This window comes from Carlito syrichta, unplaced genomic scaffold (genome assembly GCF_000164805.1).
Source record: "Carlito syrichta isolate Samal-C Ts95f unplaced genomic scaffold, Tarsius_syrichta-2.0.1 Scaffold274072, whole genome shotgun sequence".
NCBI lineage: Eukaryota > Metazoa > Chordata > Mammalia > Primates > Tarsiidae > Carlito > Carlito syrichta.
This window is the reverse complement of record NW_007218168.1, coordinates 401,562-415,836: the sequence shown is the minus strand read 5'-3', so window position 1 is coordinate 415,836 and position 14,275 is coordinate 401,562. Positions and strand designations below refer to the sequence as shown.

At 37.1% G+C, this 14,275-nt stretch overlaps 1 protein-coding gene across 3 annotated transcripts in view; it reads left to right on the top strand.

Moving 5' to 3' along the window:
- The window catches only part of TCAF1 (TRPM8 channel associated factor 1), a 56,506-nt gene extending 47,792 nt beyond the window's left edge, over positions 1-8,714 (top strand). For 2 of the 3 annotated variants that reach the window (XM_008052391.1, XM_021709695.1), the window contains exons 6-9: positions 258-497; positions 1,333-1,670; positions 3,461-3,711; positions 6,610-7,037. In XM_008052391.1, coding sequence (XP_008050582.1) covers positions 258-497; positions 1,333-1,670; positions 3,461-3,711; positions 6,610-6,619 — 839 coding nt within the window. In that variant the 3' untranslated portion in view covers positions 6,620-7,037. Of the gene's footprint in view, positions 1-257; positions 498-1,332; positions 1,671-3,460; positions 3,712-6,609 lie in introns of all 3 variants that reach the window. The other variant, XM_021709696.1, reaches the window with a different exon arrangement.
- Positions 8,715-14,275: the final 5,561 nt, after the last annotated feature.

Here is a 14,275-nt window from a genome sequence, read left to right as displayed (position 1 = left end):
CTGAGGAAAGGAGAAGAACTAGGGTAAGAATGTGATCAGGGCTTTGGTGTAGCAGGAGGGAGACACAAACAGGTGGAACAAGAAGGGTCAACTTCCTTAGATTCAGCTTTGGGACATCGAAGATAAAGACCAAACCGTGTCCTTGGGAACTTCATAGAAGTAGGACAGAGGGGATGAGACGTGGTTGTTCATGATTTTTATGTTCTTTTCCTGGGGACTTAGAAAAGTGTGTTTCAAGCCTGATTACTTCTCCCTAGGGGAGACAACCCTAGAGGAGTGGAAGAGGCGTATCCAGGAGAATCCAGGTCCCTGGGGAGAGTTGGCCACGGACAACATCATCCTGACAGTGCCCACCTCAAATCTTCGTACTCTAGAGAATCCTGAGCCACTGCTCCGCCTCTGGGATGAGGTGATGCAAGCAGTGGCAAGGCTGGGAGCCGAGCCCTTCCCTTTGCGTCTGCCTCAGAGGATCGTTGCTGACGTGCAGATCTCTGTTGGTGAGTGGTCTGAGTGAACCCTCCATGCATACCTCCAAGTACCTTCTTTTGTTTCAGTAACCATGCAGTGGCCTGCCAGTGGTTACTTACATAATTTGATAGCAAGACATATAGATGCAACCCTTACTATTTAAATGGAAAGGAAAAAAATGTATATAAAAAATAAATAACAATTTAAGCACGTCAAGAGAGGTCATCAAAGACATTAAGAGCTATCACTTGCACTTTCACAGGTGTCCATCAGGGACTTCAAGGAGTGAATAAAAATGGCAGAGGTCAGAGTTGTTGGGAGAAGGAATTTTACAATGTTGAGAAGACACTGAATAAAGAGATCTTTGTCTATGGGTCAAGGAGCTTTAAAAATGAGGTGTATAGACATTAACAAACCACGGAAATTTCTCTAGACCCTCATTTTCTGGGCTTTGATAGATGACAGTGTGGACAACTCCATATCTAAGTAATGAGCGGGGAGCCACCCTCAAAGAGTTTTGAATTTTGCGAAAAGGGTATAATGACAAAGATTCACCTGGATAAGGCATCCTCATAAAATTCGAAAAATTGAGGGGCAACATAAATGGCTCTTTGTAAACTGTATCCACTCTTATAGCCACACTATTTCAAGTCAGAGTGGAGATAAAGGTCTTCTTACAGAATGAGAGAATAGGAAGGAGCACCTAGGAGGTTCTTGGTTTGGATTGCTCTTCTGAGCATTATGGGGTATTGGAAGTCACCCTGGGCTACTGGGCATTTTGAAAGACACAAAATACATAGACTAATAAGATGAGTTGGGTGGAGAGGACCCTCACCCTCTCTTCCTACTTCCTGCATTTTCCAGGCTGGATGCATGCAGGGTACCCCATCATGTGCCATCTGGAGTCGGTACAGGAGCTCATCAGTGAGAAGCTCATCAGAACCAAGGGACTGTGGGGCCCTGTCCACGAGCTGGGCCGCAACCAACAGCGGCAGGAGTGGGAGTTCCCACCACACACTACCGAGGCCACCTGCAACCTGTGGTGTGTGTATGTACATGAGACAGTCTTGGGTATTCCTCGAGGCCGTGCCAATATTGCTCTGTGGCCTCCAGTTCGGGAGAAGAGAGTCAGAATATACCTGAGCAAGGGTCCCAATTTGAAAAACTGGAATGCGTGGACTGCACTGGAAACATATTTACAGGTATTGGAAAAAATGGAGGGTGACAGGAGCCCCTACTGCATGCACTACCAGGACAACATTGTCAAGATGATGTTCTAGAGACTCAGGAGACTTCCCATTATATCTATCTTCCACACCAGGCCATGGGTGACCCTGACAAAAGCCAGATGTGACAGTCGCACTTGAGGATGCCTTAGTACATTGCTTTGCATAACCCTAAAGTGAACTTGATAGCCTCAGCCTCACTCTCCACCTTATACAGATACATGAGAGTAAATAGAAAGCACTGAGAAAGGTTAAAATGGTAGAGGCAAATGTAGTGCTGTAAACACACTTATTCTCTCTGGCTGACTTTAAAGCCCGACATGCCTGGGGCTGAAACCACACTCTCTTACTTGATATCCATCTAACACCAAATAGCGCCCTCCCTCTTCCGCACACATGCAATACATGGGATATGACCTTTCTTTTCCCTTAAGTGAGTATACCGTCTTTCGTTATGACTTGGCTGTTCCTCAGATTCCACCTTATGTAGGCAATCCAAGATTCCTCACTGACCCGAACATGGAGTTTACCTTTGCCTTTGACCTACTGTGTCATGCCCCAGTTCCCTCCCAACACCTTGTGCAGTTCCTAGCACACCATGGAAAGTTTCATCACCTTGAATTCCGGAACTCAGTCCCAGGCCAGCCATGTTCTATTCTGGTTCATTCACCTGCTCGAGTTCCTCTCTGTTTATTCTCACTGCCAAGAGAGCAGTGTGAAGCAGTCAGGGAGGCTCTACTTTGTCATGGCTGCTTTGCCCCAAGAACAAAAGTTTTTGGTGAAATAAATTTGAGGGTAGTCTAAGGAACTTCTCAAGTGCCTCTTAACACTGTAACCTTGGCTATCAGGAGGAATTTCCAATGGCCTCAGAACAGCTGGCTTTTTCAGAAATTATAACTTACTCTTTGTTTTTATTTGAGTCAGAGTCTCGCTCTTTCACCCAGGCTGGAATGCAGTGGCATGCTCACAGCCACCGCAGCCTCAGCCTGCTGGGCTCAGGCGGTCCTTCCATCTCAGCCTTCTGAGTAGCTGGACCTATAGGCGGTGCCACTACAACAGCCTATTTTTTTATTTATTATAGAGATGAGGTCTCGCCAAGTTGACCAGGATGGTCTTGAACCCTAGTCTCAGAAAATGCTCTCACTTCTGTCTCCCAAAATGCTGGGATTATAGGTGTGAGCAACCGTGCACAGCCTGAAAATTATAACTTACTCTTAATTCTTGTTACCTAGACTATGATCTTCTACTTCTTCCTGACTCACTTTTTTTCTCAAAGGTCACTTTAGTAGCCTTGCAAATTGACACAGACCTATGATTACTGAGGATTTCATCAGGTCAGTATAGGGGTGGGAGTTTCTCAGTTGTTGGGATTTAACTTTACAACTATGAAATAGAAGAGATTTTTTTTCTATTCCAGCCAGTTTTAGATTCTTGTGTAATAACATATCACTAATTTCATGATCTAGTGGATCTATGCATAATGATATTAGTAGAAAATATTGATATTAATCATTGCACTTATTGCTACAGCTGTCACTGATTGAGGTCCCATCTTGTGCCAAACACCATGCTATCCCAGAGGCCCTTAAGATTAGAATGTGAGATGACAGGGCATGAGGTCAGTAGGCAAAATAGAGGAGCAGTCAGTGAGAAACACGAAGTTGATGGATAAGGGGTTAAATAAATTAAATGCACTTATTATGGTGTTTGTTTGGCCCTCTTTCTGTAATTAAATATCTCATCCTGATTTTTCTTTTTCTTTCCAGCTACAGGAGGCCTTTGGTTGGGAGCCATTTATCCGTCTCTTCACTGAATATAGGAACCAGACCAATTTGCCTACAGATAATGTCGACAAAATGAATCTGTGGGTCAAGATGTTCTCCCACCAAGTGCAGAAGAACCTGGCTCCGTTCTTTGAGGCCTGGGCCTGGCCTGTTCAGAAGGAGGTGGCTACCAGCCTGGCCTATCTGCCTGAATGGAAGGAAAATATTATGAAATTATACCTCCTCACACAGATGTAAGAAGTGCCCATCGAGGTGGCAGGTAGAGAGGTTTGGGGAAGTAGGCAGAGATAGGGATTCACTTCTCTGTCTCTGCCTCCTAGGGTCTGGCCTTGTCCTCTTAGTTCGTTGCCCCTGTACTTATTACTGACTTCCATCCCTAGGAAGTAGGTTAAGAACATAGCCAAAAGTGGAAGCTATATTTCAGGAACAAGGCCTTCTGTTTATGAGTCTTTTTCCTCTGCTGTCAGCTATCAGATTCCCTCCTGACCTTGCACTGACCCATTTCTCAGCACATTGGCACCTGTTTCTATACTAACTCTCGATTTACTATCGTGAACTGTAGCCCAATATTGGTGGGTCTCATCTTGACATCCTGAGGCCTCTCCCTGGGCTTTTATTTTTGATCATTTATTCCAAAATCCTGATCATGGAACTCAACTGGAACACAAATTTACCATGAGACCCAGACAGCTCCCTGAGGACTCATGTATTTTGTGTCTTGAGTAATTTTCACAGCACTTGACAAGAAGTCTGGTAAGATGAGAAGAGCCCAGAACTAAGATTAGCTCTTGGGAAAGTCATTTCATCTTTGTACTCCCATATCCTGTGTGTGAAATGAGGATTAAAAATTCCTGCCTCAAGGAGTTGTCATGAATGTTCAGACTGTTAATTATGAAGAGGTTTTCATCCTATACAGTGCATGCCATCTAAGGAAGGGGATGTTCTATTTTATGCTGATCCATGGGTTAATGAGCTTTCTATCCTTTCCCCAGAGCTTAGAAGTTGAGACTATCATTTCTACAAGTAGACTCCCTACATCTAAATCTTGGTTCTTTGACCTATTAGTTGTATAACCTTGGCACGTTCCTTAACTTCTTCCTGTCTCAGTTTTCTTATCTATAAAATGAAATCTATTTTGTAGGTTTATAGTGAGAGTTAAGTTCTACAGTACTCTAAAAGTGATGAGAATCGTTTCTGGCAATTAGTAGGTGCTGGGGAAATGTCACCTGACATTTTTATTGTCGAACTAATTCAATATAATTTTAGAACTGGGCTTTACTCTTAGATGGTATTTACAGAGGCAGTAGTAATTAATCCTATCCCATCTTACACTTTATACATCAACCTTTGAAAGGATTCTGGCATGTTACTTTATTAATCTAAAGGAAGAACTCTAGGCTGAACAGGTGGCTCACGCCTGTAATCCCAGCACTTTGGGAGGCCAAAGTAGGAGAGTTGATTGACCAACCTAGACAACATAGTGAGATCTTATCTTTACAAAAAATATGCCTGGTGTGGTGGTGTGCACCTGTAGCATCAGCTATCCAGGAGGCTGAGGCAGAAAGATCACCTGAGCCCAAGAGATTGAGGCTGTAGTGAGCCATGATTGGGCCACTGCACTCTAGCCTGGGTGACAGAGTGAGACCCTGTTTCAATAAATAAATAGCTCTAAATCCACAGTTGGAGTTTTTAAAGCTACTTAAGGTTTGATCTCTTTATCCAATTCTTTCAAATCAAATTATTCTTTTGATTAAATCAAGAGTGGAAGTCTTGAAAAAATCAGAACAATTTTATGATGATGCTTGTCCTTAGCAGACAGTAGGCATCCAGCTTCATGATAGTGTTTCTATTTCTGTAGTGACATAGATTCAGGATACATTCACTTCATGAGTTACTCATCAGTTTGGCAGACAAAGTTCACTCATCAGAGAGAACTTTACTTTGGAACAAGATAATTGGATAGAGCTGACCCAGATTCCATTTCATTACCACAGATTCAAAGATTGTCCTAAATTTTCTTCAAATTTTATTCAGAATCTCCCATTTCTGTGTAGTTTTAACTAGAGTCTGATCCCTAGGATTGCTGTTATGTACATCTAGCCAATTTTCCTTTAGCTCATTTTAAAAATTAAGTTTGTTTTTTCATAAACCATTTTATTAGCTTAACTGGTAATTGAATGACTGTGTAGACAATAAGGTTTAACCTATATAAAGATTTTCTTTGTAATCCTTTATCTCATTTCTCACTCCAGAATTATTTCCCCTGATTTCATGGATATCCATTGTCTATGTGTCTTAAATATTAGATGTTGAATTTTGGTTCAACATTTTAAATAATTGGAATCAATTATGGGGTATTGAGTATATGCCAGCTTTTGTTCCTTTGAATCGATTATTTCATTTAATTATTACCAGTCCCGTTTTATGAAAGAGAGAACTGAATTTTATGAAGATTAAATTATCTACCACTATATTGCTAATAAGTGGTAGATCTGAGATTTGAACCCACCGAACATTCTTATTACAGAATTAGTGTCCATAACTGCAGTGCTTTGAATGACCAAATAAATGAATAAATAGAGAAGCCAACCAGCAAACAGAAGGATCTTTATGTCCCTACTTGACAGAACATTTTCTGCTTATGTCCTTCATCTTATTTTATTAGAACAAAGAGTTCCTTTGTTTATCCCCAAAACTTTTTATGGCAGTTCAAGGGAGGAATTTAAGATAGGCTCCCAAAGTGCTTCCAATAGGTAGAGCTGGGGTGAACCTTTAGCATCAGCCAAGAGTTTTACGTTCTGAGTTACTCAGGTTTTAGTCACTCTCTCTAAGGTACGAAGAAAGCATTCTTTGTTGGATTTTTAATTATGGGCTATTTTGCTAAAGTGCCTAACTCCCAAGGATCTCAGACACTGCATGTTCTCAGAGAGGAAATTATATTCTCAATCTTTTAGGATAATAGTTGCATCCATTCTTGCCCTCTTTAAGCCGTTTTTAGCAGTACAGTCTGGGGACCTTTTAAAATATAAAGTAATCCATGTTACTCCCCTGTCCAAAAGCTTCCAGTGGGATTTCCAATTTAAGATGATGGACTGAACATATAAGTTTACTTCCCCTCCCTCCCTCCCCAGGCCCCACTGAAATTGAAGCCAAGAAATACAAAAGGGAATTGACACATCTCAGCAAAGAGAATTGAAGGGATTTGGTTATAAGTGGAGAAGATCTCAACACATTTCTGGAAGAAAGAAAGTGGATGAATCATGGTAATGAATGAAAGAGTGAAGGCACTTTTCAGACAAAATATAAACTGATCTGAACAACATAACCCCAAAGAGACCTGAGCATCTGTATATTTATCTACTAAAGAATTGTGCCAGTTGTAAAATTGAACTCAATCCTACTCTACCCTCACTCTTGTGCACAGAACAGAGGCAGCCTACTGTCAGCACCAGTTTAAAATGTGTTGTTGTTGTTGTTATTATTGTTGTTGTTGTTGCTGTTGTTTTATACAGGAATTGAATAAACTGCCTGAAGAAAGGTAAGAGTTGGTGCTCCAGAATAAAATCTCTGTTTTTGTGAAAATAAGTGGCCCCCAGACTATCGGCTAATTCTATACTGACAATTCAGACCTCTACTCAAGTGCCCAATGCTTCCAGGGATAGAAGAGGCTTACTGGAAAAACATATTCATGTACACAACAACAGAAGAAACCCACATCAACACCTGTAAAAGGCAGTAGTTATGTTGATTCTTAATTGTGAATGGCAAGCTAGGAATTCCCAGACATAGATGGAGGAGAAAGGAAGAAAGGGGAGAAGCATAAGAAACATCACCAGGTAGAATTAGGGCACTTGAAAATATGACAAACTCTGAGGAAACAAAATCAATGTGGAAAAAATAAGGTAAAATTCTAACTATATTGCCAGAAAGATTTGAGATGTATCTTTTTGTAATATAAAAACAGAATGCTACAAAAAAACCTCTTGAGAATAAGAAGAGCTCTTTGAAAGTAAAATAAAATTACCAAAAGAATTCAGTAGACAAACTGAAAAATAAAATTAAGAGACTCTCTCTAGATGTAGAGCAAAAAGAAATAGAAAATATGGATAAAGGAAAGAAAATAGACAATCAACATATTTTAGGAACTCCTGGATGAGAGAACATAGAAAATATAGGTTAAAAAAAAAAAATCAAAGAAAAGAACAAAGTGTCCAAATTGAGAGGGCCTAACACAATCTACATCTACACACAAATCTTGTGAAATTTTGGAATATTCAGGATAGTAGGGAGATAGTAAAATTACCTAAGGAGAAAAAAATGTGAACATCATGATTAGCTCAACAGAAAAAAGATGAGAAATAGACTGGCAGCAGATTTTTTTTATCAGCAACATTGAATGCCAGAGACCAATGGAGCAACATCGTCACATAACTTATGGAAAATTTTTGGACCCATAATTTCATAACAAGCAAACTGTCAAGAGCAATGTCAAAATGAAGATATTTTCTGATATGCAGAATATCATTTTCTGATATTTCAGAAAGTCTGCATCCTTTGTACCCTTACTAAGGAAGTAACTTGAGGAAGTTCAGGAAAATGAGAATGAAAACCAGAAAAGAGGAAGGTGGCATCCGGAGACAATAGACCTTACTTGGGATGTCTCACTCCAGAGTTATTCTAAAGGATGTCTCACTCCAGAGTTATTCAAAAGGATGTCTCATTCTAGATAGATTGGCAGTTATCCAGTAGACCCATGTCAGATGAGAGTAGACAGTCTCAGACTCTCTGGGAAGATGATGCATTCTGTGCCATAGTTAATATCATTGAGGAGATGAAATATTTGAGAACATTCTTCAGTCAAGAAAAAAGAAAAACAAAAACATGTCAAAAAAATCCAGGTCTAATTATGGACATGGTTCTGAGTTACTCATGGAGTATAAGAAAGGACTCAATTTGACATTAGTGGTAGGTTCATTTCCTTCCCAGTAGCACAGGCACCAGGATATTGGATGTGTAGGGAAGAAAATATCCGAAACTTCTGCTTGGCTTTCAGTAAGAAGTGTTTGCATAGTCAAAACAATGTGTATGTCGTTTATTGATATTCAGTGTTCAGAACAGCCTATTGAAAAGGCATGAAAGGCTTAATATTTTATTCAGAGCTGAAGTTGAAAGTAATGTTGACAAGGAAAAGCTTGAGAATTTGTTGAGGGAAGAGAAGTTGAAAGATGTGTGGGGGCTACTGACATATTCAAAGTGGGGAGGAAAAAATAAGATCTTCAGTTAATGGAACAAGAACTAGAAGATTAGTGTACTGTTCAAAGCTATAAATTAAACCAATAGCGGCATTAAAATGACATCATCAAACATTTGGAGAAAGATGGACAAAGGAAAGTGGTGATAGTGTACGTTAAATCCTATCTTTTGTAATGGGGAATTATTAAAAATTGTCTAAAGTTAATAAATCAAGAAACTATTGTTCAAACATATTATTTAAAGTTAGGAAGTTAGTTACCAGTGATCTAAATATAGATATTGTTAAAAGCATTTCCTCTAGGGAATGAGATGGATTAAAAAGGATGGTTTGGAAACTGTGTTTTTCATTTTAAGTCCTTCTGTACTATTTAATTTTTTACCTTGTGCATGTATTACTTTGAAAAATTTTTAATAAACTCAAATAAAAATTATTTAGTAGCTTCACGTTGATTAAAATACAATCCAACCAAAAACCTTTCATGTGACTCAAGGTTCTCAAGCAGCTGGATCCACCGATTTGTCAAGATTCATCACGTCTCCCCACCACTCTCTATTTCTGGCCACACTAAATATCTTCTAATTATTCAAACATACTTCACTTTCTTTTGTTTATACAAGTAGTCCAAAAAACAAACTAACAAACAGAAAAACAAAGCCTAACCCTGATCTCACCATGTGTGTTGACTGAGATGACTGTCTAGCAGATTTTCAATCTTTATTGAATGAAGCAATGTCCAACAGAGAATTGGATAAAATTTGCCAACAAGTGTTCTTTCCCAGGAAGTCTTTTGATGTGTGTCCCTGTTCTGATAGGGCCACATGGATCTGCAGTCCTATTTACTTGACATCTTTATTAAGTTTTAGCCTTACATGAGGTGTCAGAGGATTTCTATCCATCTTTCAGTCTCCTTGGTGTGCTTTTGCCACTCTCCTTGAACATTGTAAACTTCTTTCCAGCTATTTTTGCCCTCATATTTGGGAAAAATAGCTATCTAATGGAAATTTTCAGGCTACCTAGGTTTTTCTTTTTTTGTTGTTTTATTTTATGTTTAATTGACACAATTACACTTATCTGTGGAATGTTTTAATGATGTATACATTGTGTAATGATCAAATAAGGGTATTTAGCAAATTTGTCACCTCATTTATCATTTCTTTGTGGTGAGAACATCCCATGTTCTCCCTTCTAGCTATTTTGAAATATACAATATAAGACTGGGTGTGGTGGCTCACGCCTGTAATCCCAGCATTTTGGAAGGCCGAGGTGAGAGGATTACCTGAGCCTAGGAATTCGACACCAACCTGGGCAATTTAGCAAGACCTCATCTCTACAATAAATCAAAAAGTTAGCTGGACGTGTTGGTACATGCCTATGATTCCAGCTACTTGAAAGGTTGAGACAGAAGGATCATCAGAGTCCAGTAGATCAAGGCTGTGGTGGCTGTGAGTGTGCCACTGCACTCCAGCCTGTGTGACAAAGTGAGACTCCAATTCAAATACACACACACACACATATATATAAACACACACATATATGCTATAACATATATATATAACTATATATAACTATATGATATATTAACTATAGTCATCCTAATGTAATAAAACACCAAAACTTATCCCTCCTATCTAACTTAACTTTATTCCTATTGACAAGTTTCTATCTCCCCTCCTTCCTACACCCATCCCCCCAGCCTCCAGCTTCTGGCAACAGTCACCTTGGTGTGCTTTTGCCACTCTCCTTGAACATTGTAAACCTCTTTCCAGCTATTTTTGCCCCCATATTTGGGGAAAATAGCTATCTAATGGAAATTACCTCCATGAGATCAACTTTTTTAGCTCCCACATATGACTGAGAACATATGGTATTTGTCTTTCTGTGCCTGGCTTATTTCACTTAACAAAGTTCTCTAGGTTCATCCATGTTTCTGCAATTGAAAGGGTTTTTTTCTATGGTTGAATAGTATTCTGTTGCTTATATTTACAACATTCTCTTTATCTACTCATCTTATCATGGATACTTAAGTTGATTCCATATCTTAGCTTTTGTGAATAGTGCTGTAATAAACATAGGAGTGACATGTTGATTTTATTTCCTTTGGCTATATACCCAATAGTGGGATCAGATGGTAGTTCTATTTTTAATTTTTTGAGAACTCTCCATACTATTTTTCATAATGGCTGTACTAATTTACATTCCCACTAACAGTGTATAAGAGTTCCCATTTCTTCACATTTGTTATTTTTTTCCACCATTTGTTATTTTGTTGTCTTTTTTATAATAGTCATCATAACTGAACTCAAACAATATCTCATTGTGATTTTGGTTTGCATTCCCTAATGATTAGTGATTTTGAACATTTTTTTATATACCTGCTGGTGATTTGCATATCTTTTTTGATAAATGTATATTTAGATCCTTTGCCCACTTTTAAATTGAATTATTTTTGTTTTGTTTTGTTTTTTGCTGTTCAGTTGCTTGGATTCTTTGTGTATTCTGAATATTAGTTTTTTATCAGCTAAGTGGTTTGCAAATATTTTCTTCCATTCAACAAGCTCTCTTCACTCTATTGATTGTTTCCTTTGCTATGTAGAGCTTTTTAGTTTAATATAGTCCCATTTGCCTGTTTTTGTTGATTTTGTATATAGAGAGAGAAAGTGGTCTAGTTTCATTTTTCTATATGTGGATATTCCACATTCCCAGCACTGTTTATTGGAAAGACTACCCTTTCCTCAATGTGAATTCTTGGCATCTTTATTAAAAATCAGTTGGCTATAAGTACATGGATTTATTTCTGTGTTCTCTATTCTGTTTTAGTGAGCTATGTGTTTATTTTTATACAGGTGCTATACTGCTTGGGTTACTATAGCTTCATGGTATATTTTTAAGTCAAGTAGTTTGATATCTACCTGACCAGTTTTGTTCTTTTTTCTCAGAATTACTTTGGCTATGTGAGGTCTTTTGTGGTGTTAGATTTTTTTTTTTCCTATTTCTGTGAAGAATGAAATTATAATTTTTTTTTCTATTTCTGTTTTATAGTTTTCATTGTAGAGATCTTTCACATCATTGGTTAACCATATTTGTAGGCATCTTTTTTGTAGCTGTTGTTAAGTAGATTGTTTTCTTGATTTCTTTTTCTGATAATTTGCTTTTGGTGTATAGAAATGTTACTGATTTTTGTGTGTTGACTTTGTATCTTGCAACTTAACTGAATTCATTTATTAGTTATCAGTCTTTTTTTGTGGCGTCTTTAGATTCTCTATCTACAAGATCATGTTGTCTATAAACAAGGAAAATTTGACGTCATCTTTTCTGTTTTGAATGCCTTTTCTCTTGCCAAATTTTTTTGCCTAGGATTCCCAGTACCACATTAAATAAAAGCAGTGAAAGTGGACATCCTTGTCTTGTTCCAAACCTAGAGGAATAGTTTTCAACTGTCATTCATTTGGTAAGTTGCCTGTGCGGGCTTGTCATTTATGGCCTTAATTATGATTGAGGCACATTTCTTCTATACCTAATTTGTTGAGAATTTTTATCATTAAGGGATGTTAAATTTTAGCAAATGTTTCTTCTTTGTCTAGTGAATGAATCATATGGTTTTTGTTCTTTATTCCATTAATGCGATATATCCCATTTATTGATTTTCATTTGTTAAACCATCCTTATATCCATAGAGTGAATCCCACTTAATTATGGTAAAAGATCTTTTTAATATGCTGTTGAATTCATTTTGCTAGCATTTTGTTGAAGATTTTTGCATCTATATTCATACAGAATATTAGACTGTAGTTTTCTTGTGTCTTTATCTGTTTTAAGTATCAGGATAATGCTGGCTTCATAGAATGCATTTGGAAGAAGTTCCTCCTCTTCAACTTTTTAGAATAGTTTGAAAATAATTGGTATTATTTATTTTTTTAGTTATTGGTGGAATTCATCGGTGAAACCATCAGGTCATGGAGTTTTATTTGATATGAGACTTTATTAATGATTCATTCTTGTTACACATTATTGGCTGGCTCAGGTTTTCTATTTCTTCATAGTCTAATCTTGGTAGGATGCGTGTGTCTAGTAATTTACACATATCTTTCAGATTTTTCAACTTGCTGAAGTGTATTTGCTCATAAAAGTCTTTTATGATCCTTTGTGTTTCTTTGACATCTGTTACAATGTCTCCTTTTTCATCTCCAATTATATTTATTGAGTCGTCTCTTTCTTAGTCTAGCCAAAGATTTGTTGTTTTTGTTTATCTTTTCAAAAAAAACCCCTCGATCTTGTTAATCTATTGTATTTTTTTAGTCTCTATTTCATTTATTTCTGCTTGATCTTTATTATTTCTTTCCTTCTAGTTTTGAATTTGGTTTGTGTTTGTTTTTGTTTGACGTGAAACATTGGATTGTTTATATGCAATTCTTCTACTTTTTGGATGTAATTATTTATTGCTATAAACTCTTTTTGCTGTCTTCAATAGGTTTTGGTATGTGATGTTTCCATTTTCATTTGTCTCAAGGGATTTTAATTTTCTTTTTAGTTTCTTCACTTACCTGTTGGTTGTTCAAAGCATGTTATTTGATTTTTTAAAATGTATTTACATAGTTTCCAAAGTTTGTCTTGTTATTGACTTTTAGTTTTACTCTATTGTGATAGTTGGTATGATTTTAATTTTTAGAAATCTTTGTTGAGATGTGTTTTGTGTCTTAACAAATTTTCTCTATCCTAGAGAAAGTTCAATGTGTTGTTTAAAAAAACATGTATTCTGAAGCTATTGGGTGAAATGTTCTGTAAGTGCCTGTCAGGTTCATTTAGTCTAGTGTGCATTTTAAATCTGATGTTTCTTCGTTGATTTTCTGTGTGGATGATCAGTTCCTTGCTGAAAGTGGGATGTTAAAGTTCTCTATTTTATTGTCATGTATCTCTCTTTTTAGATCTCATATTTGATTGCTATATTTGAGTGCTCAGGCACTGAGTGCATATATACTAATAATTGTTATGTCCTCTTGCTGAAGTGATTCCTTCATCATTACCTTCTTTGTCTCTTTTCATAATTTTGTACTTAAAGTCTATTTTTTCTAATATAAATAACTACTCCTGCAATCTTTGCATTTTCATTTGCATAGATTATCATTTTATACTCCACTTTCAATCTAAGTGTGTCCTTATAGGTCAAGCGAGTATCTTGTAGAGCGCATAGGAATCTTTTCTTAAAAAATTCATTTAGTCACTCCATACCTTTTAATTAGAAATTTAGTCCATTTATATTCAAGGTTACTTGTGATAGGTAAAAACCTAATTCTGCCATTGTATTACTTGTCTTTTGGGGGGGGTTTAAATATATTTTTTGTTTCTTTCTTCCTTTCTCATTGTTTACCTTTGTGGTTGGTTGTTTTCTAGTAATGATAAGCTTTGGTTTATTTTTTTCTTATTTGTATTTTTATGGTCACTATTGGGCTTCCATAAAAAAATTGTATGGTTATAATAGACTATTTGAGCTGCTGAAAGCTTATCTTCAGTATCCTAGACTTTTGCTTTCCCCCACAATGTATACT